Genomic DNA, 7,500 nt, shown 5'->3' with positions numbered 1-7,500 from the left:
TTCATCTGATCTTATTTTATGGATTTTATTTCATCCATAACTTTACATTAGAAACTCTGGATTTGACAGTCTGTACAAAGTGTACCGTGAAACAGCGACACCCAGTGGCCATGTAAAGAACAGCATCACTTTAACTTATCATTGTCCGTCCCTCACATTTTGTTCAGAGTTTAATCAGGAGACATTTATCAGTTTATTGTTTCCTGAGTGATCTGAGTCTGTCTCTGTCATAAACTTCAGTATCATCAGGTTCAAACTCAGAGAGCAGCTTATCTGCCTCTGTCAGCTGTGATGCCTTCATGGGCTGTAGGAAATATTAATGTCACACCAAATACTCGATATCTGGAGGAGTTATTTTCAGTTTTATGAGGCCATGTACGGAGAAAGGCTGATTTTTAACTAAAGGGATTCAAAGTTTATAATCTTTCATGTTATTTATAGTTTTAGGCGTCAATAAAAATAAAATTGATCTGTTATTTTTTTTGTTTAGTTGCCTACGTCTTTAAAAAAAAATAAAAAACTAAAGCAAATGTCTGCAATTCATAATAACTGACATATAGACAGATATTAGTATCTTGTTGTTATATTTAATTAATGTTAAATCTCTGTGGATAATGTCTGAGATAAGTTCTTGACAAAAACTTTAAATTACCGGAGCTCAACTTGAGTCCCTGAAGGCAGCAGTAGGCGTGGCCTCTCTCACACGTGACATGCTGCCTCCTCATGTTGGATAAGTGTCTCCAGCGGACAGGAGGACAGGAGGACAGAACATGTCTTCATAACATGAAATATCTTCAGAGTGGACTGAAGACAGAGACAGACCGGTGAGTTACACCTTCTGCTTTTATTGAATTATGTTTTTACTCATTATTAATACTTCATGTTTCATATTCTCCCTCTTTCTGAGCTGTAACGAGACTCTAACAAAAGATCAATATTTCTCATTGTTTACTCATTCAGGTAACATTAAGTCTCTGTTTCTGCTCTTCACTGCTGTTATTATAGATTATATATCATGTTAGTTATGTTTACATTATATATAATATTAGTTATGTGTTGTTCAGCCAGGTATCAGTTTGTTTGTGTGATGTTATCAGGTATTTACTCTGTTATATATAAAGATACAGGGAAAACAGATGGAAATAGGGTTTTCTGTAACAGGTGAGGTATTGCATGTTTGAAATAAAGCAATAAATTAAAAATTGCAAGGACTATAAATGTGTATTTAAAGTGAATTTGGTGCAATTATACTTTTATGTAATAATCCTTGCACAACATTTTGTTGTATTATCTGTCAGGGGATTTTTAATTTGATGCTTCTGCTTCAAAACTGTCTCAGACCTTTATATCAGTGAAGCTCAAGGGCTGAAACCAACACACAGAAGTCAAGGTGGGAGCTAAGTACCATGCATCATTAACACACATGTACCAGTGTAATGAAACACAGGTCCCAGACCTTTATGTGATCATTTTTAATACAAACAATAAAACTAATAGATACCTGAATGCTGCCCTGACTGTCTGACTCAGATACACCATCAGTAAAGTTAATAAGAATATTAACATTAATAATAATAATAGGAACAAACAAACAGCCTCAAAGCCAGAACAACAAGGTTTAAGTGTAGCTTCATTCCAGAAGCTGTGAGACTTGTGAACTCTCTAACCTGAGTCTGTCCTCTGCACTTATCTGCTGTGACAGCATGCAAACACTGCTACACTTTCTCTTTAACATGCTGGTTTTTAACTGTGTTTCTTTAAACATTAAGGATATGTATTTATGGATTCTATTTATTTATAGGGTCTATTTTTATTTATCTTGCACGCTGCTGGACCTGAGTAATATTTTTCATTCCTTCCTTTTTTACAAGATTAAATGACAATAAATTGATCCTTGAAACAGTAAATCAAAAACTACAGTAATATAAAATAAAGAAAGGACGTGTGTTTCATTTTCTGTGAAAAAGTCTCTGTGCCTGCTGTCGACCAGAAGACAGGAAAGAAACAGGGAAGATAAAACAGGAAGGAAAATATTTTCTCTGCAAGAGGCAGCGATAAATGTGCTGCTCAGCAGAGAAACAAATGTTAACATGGATACATCACAAAATAAGACAAACAGTGACAAATATTACAACATACAACTAAAAATAATGACATTATAACAACATTAAACAAACAGCAGGTCTGAGACTCATGAAGACAATAAAAGGTGACTCCTCGCCTCCTGTCACTCAGAGGCCACGCCCCTAATTATACATCACTATAATCTGTGGTTATATCCAAATTTAGCTTCTTAAAGTTATCATGAATACAGAAATAAGCTGTAGAGACCCAAACTGTTTTTGTACCAGGCTGTGAACATGTTTATTTCTGCTGTAAATGTTTAACATGGAGCTCTATGGAGACTGATTCATTTTAGGAGGCAGCCTCTAGTGGTCACTTGAGGAACTGCAGCTTTTGGGACTTCTACATTGGCTTTATTTATGAGCTCCTACTCCTACAGGTACATCTTGGGGCTTGAGATGTACCTGCAGGTTGACCTTTAACCCTTAAATTAACCACATGGGCTCTTGAACCTCCTTTTTTACGTGGTGCCCCCTGGTGGTGACTTTTATTGGACCCCCTCAAACCTCTAACATTTGCTCACCTACTGAAACATATCTTCTATCTTATCACATGTTAACAGCCCTCCCCTTCCTCCCTGCAGGCCACGATGCAGAGCGACATGAAGACCCCTCTGTTGCCCGGCCCCTCCTCTGACTTCTCTGACTCCTCTGAGGCCTCTGAAGCCCCGCCCCCCTCCCCGAGCGGCCCCGTGATCAGCATCATCGGCTCCGGAGACTTCTCCCGCTCCCTCTCCATCCGGCTGCTGTCCTGTGGGTTCAGGGTGGTGGTAGGGAGCAGGGACCCGGGTCGTGTTGCTGGTGGTCTGTTCCCTGACGGGGTGGAGCTGAAGTCTCAGAGGGAGGCGGTGGTGGCAGCAGACAGGATGGTGTTCACCGCGGTCTTCCCGGAGCACTACCACACCCTGCTGGGTCTGAGGGAGGAGCTGGCGGGGAAGGTGCTGGTGGATGTGAGTAACGCCTCCAGTGTGGGGGGTCGGGGCCGGTCCAACGCCGAGAGGCTGGCTGAGATGTTCCCAAAGAGCAGCGTGGTGAAGGGGTTCAACGTGGTGTCTGCGTGGTCGCTGCAGGTCGGCGCTCATGATGGGAGCAGGCAGGTGAGGAGGAAAGGGGGTCACAGGATCACTTGCTTAAGTCCCCTACTAGACCCTGCTGAGCTTGAACCTCATCTCTTTGTACCCCTCAGGTCCTGATCTGCAGCGACTGCTCCGCCTCCAAGGCCTCGGTCCTCCAGCTGGCTCGCCGTCTGGGCTTCACCCCCGTGGATCTTGGTGGTTTATGCGCCTCCAGGAACATCGAGGAAGCCCCCCTCATCCTCTTCCCCTCGTGGGGCAGACCAGTCCTCACCACCTTCCTCCTCTTCCTCTTCTTCTATGGTTACAACTTCTTCAGACACATCCTGCTGCCGTACCTTGACAAAGGAGAGAACAACTTCTACCAGCTCCCTCTGGTGACCGTGAACGAGACGCTGCCGTCCGTCGCTCTGGTCACGCTCGCCATCGTCTATCTACCAGGTACCAGAAACTCAAAGAGACCTCATGCAGGATCCTCAGTGTGTGTGGATGTGAACGTTCTGCTTCTCTGTGCATCCTCAGGTGTTCTAGCGGCGTTGCTCCAGCTCGTCACAGGAACTAAGTATCAGAGGTTCCCGGTCTGGTTGGATCGCTGGCTGTGCAGCAGGAAGCAGCTGGGCCTGCTGAGCTTCCTGTGTGCCGTGCTGCACGCCATCTACAGCATGTGTCTGACTCTGAGGCGGGCTGCAGGGTACACTCTGATGAACGGAGCATACCGACAGGTAAGCTCAGGACAGGCGGGCAGCGTGGACCTGCGTCTGTGCAGAGAGAGTCTTTAATGTTCCCCTTCATGTGCAGGTAAAAGCTGGGGTGGAGAACTCCTGGGTGGAGCAGCAGGTGTGGAGGTCTGACCTTTACTTGTCCAGTGGGATTCTGGGACTTGGAGTCCTCGCTCTGCTGGCGATCACCTCTCTGCCGTCTGTGGGGAACGCCCTGAACTGGAGGGAGTTCACCTTCGTTCAGGTGAGTCAGAGTCTCTGTCTCTTGAGCAGATAATCTGATAGTTAGGTGATAATATGATTTATGATGTTTCTGCCTCCAGTCAGGTCTCGGTTACGCCGCTTTGACTCTCTCCGTCACACACACTCTGTTCTTCGGGTGGAACTTTGCCTTCTACCCCTCCTCCTACCCGTACTTCCTCCCCCCAGTCTTCCTGCTGTCCCTCATCCTGCCCTGCACGGTCCTGGTGGGACGACTTCTCTTAGCGCTCCCGTGTCTGACGATCAGACTCACAAAGATCCGCCGAGGCTGGGAGAGCCGACAACACCGAGTCAAACAGAGCCTGGAGCCGGGACCGGTCGAGGAGGTGGAACCTTCTGAAATCTTTGGAGACGTCTGAAGATCCAAAGAGTAGATCTGGATTATCCAGAGGTTTCTTTTCTCTCTGTGAGAGTCTGAACACTTTAAGTACCACTATTCTTAGATCCTGTCTGCAATCCTGTGGCCTTCATCGCTGTGAGAACTCACACTTTTATAATCACTGAAAGCCTCAGGACAAACACCCCAGACCAGGGGAACTGATATGTCCTCTTGAAAAGTTAAAGATTTAAAAAAACACATCAGGGGATTTTTGACAGTTTTTTTTTTTAAATGTTGAATTTAAAGCTGCTGTGAGGAACTTTTGTTTTGTATTGATTCTGGCGCCCCCTTGTGGACAAAAGGATACCTCTTATCTCTTGTCCTATACATGCAAAAAATAGTGTTTTCAACAAAAGCCTCATCCTGTTGTCTTTTAACAGTCCACTTTATCACACAATGTGATTCTTTTCCATGAAAACAGTCAAATAAAGTCTGTTTCTGAAGTGAGATGTCCATCATCTGGTCTGACACCGACCCCCTCAGGGCGGTTTCAGGCTTTAAAAATGACAACAGAGAAGGTGTCAGTGTTGCTGCTGATGATCTTGTTTGCTATTGAAGGTCATAAAGAGGCATCAGTATCATTTTCAGTCTGTTTCTCAGCCAGTTCAAAACTCCTCACGGGGCCTTTAATTTAAACTACAGAAGACGATGATGGAGTGTTCCTACTGGACATAAAACATGAAAAAGATATACAATGAAATATAGTGAGTTAAAGGTGAGTTAAGGGAGTTTGTTCATTTTAAAGAGAAATGTTTTATGAATAAAGTTTGTTTATCATTTAATTTCTCCTCGTTTTTATCAGCAAATATTGTTAAATTGTGACCTTTAAGCTGTTAAACACAAAAAACTGACCTTTGTTCTGCTTGTTTTATATTAAAAATGCTCTGTCTTATTTTTTTTAATTAATTAAAGCTGCTGTGAGGAACTTTTGTTTTGTGTCGATTCTGGCGCCCCCTTGTGGACAAAGCGATACCTCTTATCACTTGTCCTATACATGCAAAAGTAGTGTTTTCAACAAAAACCTCATCCTTTTGTCTTAAACAGTCAACTTTATCAGGCAGTGTGATTATTTTCCATGAAAACAGTCAAATAAAGTCTGTTTCTGAAGCAAGATGTCCATCATCTGGTCTGACACCTACCCCCTCAGGGCGGTTTCAGGCATTAAAAATGACAACAGAGAAGGTGTCAGTGTTGCTGCTGATGATCTTGTTTGCTATTGAAGGTCATAAAGAGGCATCAGTATCATTTTCAGTCTGTTTCTCAGCCATTTCAAAACTCCTCACAGGGCCTTTAACTAATTTAAATTTATTCAACAAGGAAAACCTCATTAAGATTAAGAATCTCCTTTACAAGTGTCCTGGCTGAGATCAGCAGCAGCACGTTCCAACAAAGTCACAAACAACACAACATTCTGAAACATGACGACTCATCATGGATCACATAACAGAAAGTCATCAATCAGAGCTTCTACAAGCCGATGCATCTTCCTCCAACGCCTTCAATCTGCTTTTAAAAACTGCTTTCTGTCCCAAAAGCCAGGTCTCCCTTGGAAAAGAGAACTTTGATTTTCAATGGGCCCAACCTGGTTAAATAAAGGTCAAAGAAAGAAAAAGATTTAAAGAGACAAGCTCCTTCAAACCCAAGTTCTCCTGCAGGAGCAGAATAACTAAAACTGTTATTCCCATTTCAAGACGCTCTCTGTGGAACGAAAGCAAAAACAAGTCTTGTTAGTGGGTCACAGAGCAGAGACTGAAGCTTCCAGTATTTCTTTAATGAATTAAATCACATATATAAGAGGGAAGAAAGCTAAGCCAACTGGAGCATACAGGGAGCAGTGATGAGTTGGAGTCTTAAGACTTGTGTTGTGTTTTTATCACTCAGAAAAGTGCTGGACAGTCTGGGTGGGATTCACTGAGTGTTCATGTTTTTAGTCCTTAAATTTAATTCACAGAGATTTAGAACGACTCTTAGATTAGTGTGAAAACTAAATTATAATATTTCTTAAAAAGGGGGACATTGAAATGTCAAGAGAATTGCGCACAAGATTGATCCAGTTCAAAATTCTAAATAGAGTTTACTGGACGCCATCCAGGCTGCATAGAGTGGGTCTGGTTGACACCCCAGTGTGCTGGAGATGTCTTGATAAAGATGGTACCCTAGTGCATATGCTCTGGAGCTGCTCCAGGATTCAGGAGTTTTGGTCAGGGATACACACCACAGTAGAAAAAATTACTGGCCAGGATATCCCCTTCACTCCCAGCTTGTTTATTTTGGGTGACCCCTCTGCTCTGGGTGGTTTGGCTCCACCACTTGCAGACTGGACCCAGACTGTCCTCATGTTAGGCAGAAAAACCCTAGTTAAAGAATGGAAGGCCTCCTCAGCACCAGTTTTATCTTCATGGTACACCTCTCTTGGTCAGCTTGCTGCCCTGGAAAGATTATCATACAGACTTCTAGATAGGGTGGAGGAGTGCAACTTGAAGTGGGGGCATTATCACTCATTTTTATTGTCTGACTGAAGACGTTTCCAACTCAGAAGACAGGAGAATGATTTCCGTTAAACTACTTTAATGATGTAAGAAATTGTGCATATACTGTGGTAGAACTCAATGAGAAGCGCTGTTATTTTTTAAGCTGTCTGTGCATCCCTTTTTTTTTTCTTTTTTTTTTTTTTTTTTTTTGTGTGTGTATGTATTGGTTGTTGTTATGATTATTATTTGTATATGTGTGTATGTAATTTTATTGTTTTGTTTTTATAGTTCTAGGTGGCCCTTGCCGTTCAGGGTGCCCCTGCTTGTTTGTGCTTGTTTACTGTGAAAATAACAAACTATGAATCATAAAAAAAAAGGGGGACATTGAACATAAATACATATTTTAGTGCCTGAACAAACACAACCAGCTTGTTTATGCTCACCTGTATCTACAGTCAGCTTCCATTGACTCCT

General features: G+C 42.7%; 1 protein-coding gene across 1 annotated transcript; it reads left to right on the top strand.

Annotated features, from left to right (window-relative positions):
• Nucleotides 1-712: 712 nt before the first annotated feature.
• steap3 (STEAP family member 3, metalloreductase) lies at nt 713-4,829 on the top strand. The gene is made up of 6 exons (XM_034693958.1): nt 713-824; nt 2,708-3,220; nt 3,310-3,637; nt 3,719-3,918; nt 3,995-4,159; nt 4,239-4,829. Exons 2-6 carry the CDS (start codon nt 2,714-2,716, stop codon nt 4,533-4,535), a joined length of 1,497 nt encoding a protein of 498 aa, XP_034549849.1. The 5' UTR covers nt 713-824; nt 2,708-2,713; the 3' UTR covers nt 4,536-4,829.
• The last annotated feature ends 2,671 nt before the right edge of the window (nt 4,830-7,500 follow it).

This window comes from Notolabrus celidotus, chromosome 10, assembly GCF_009762535.1.
Source record: "Notolabrus celidotus isolate fNotCel1 chromosome 10, fNotCel1.pri, whole genome shotgun sequence".
Taxonomy (NCBI): domain Eukaryota; kingdom Metazoa; phylum Chordata; class Actinopteri; order Labriformes; family Labridae; genus Notolabrus; species Notolabrus celidotus.
This window is presented reverse-complemented; position numbering and strand designations above follow the sequence as displayed.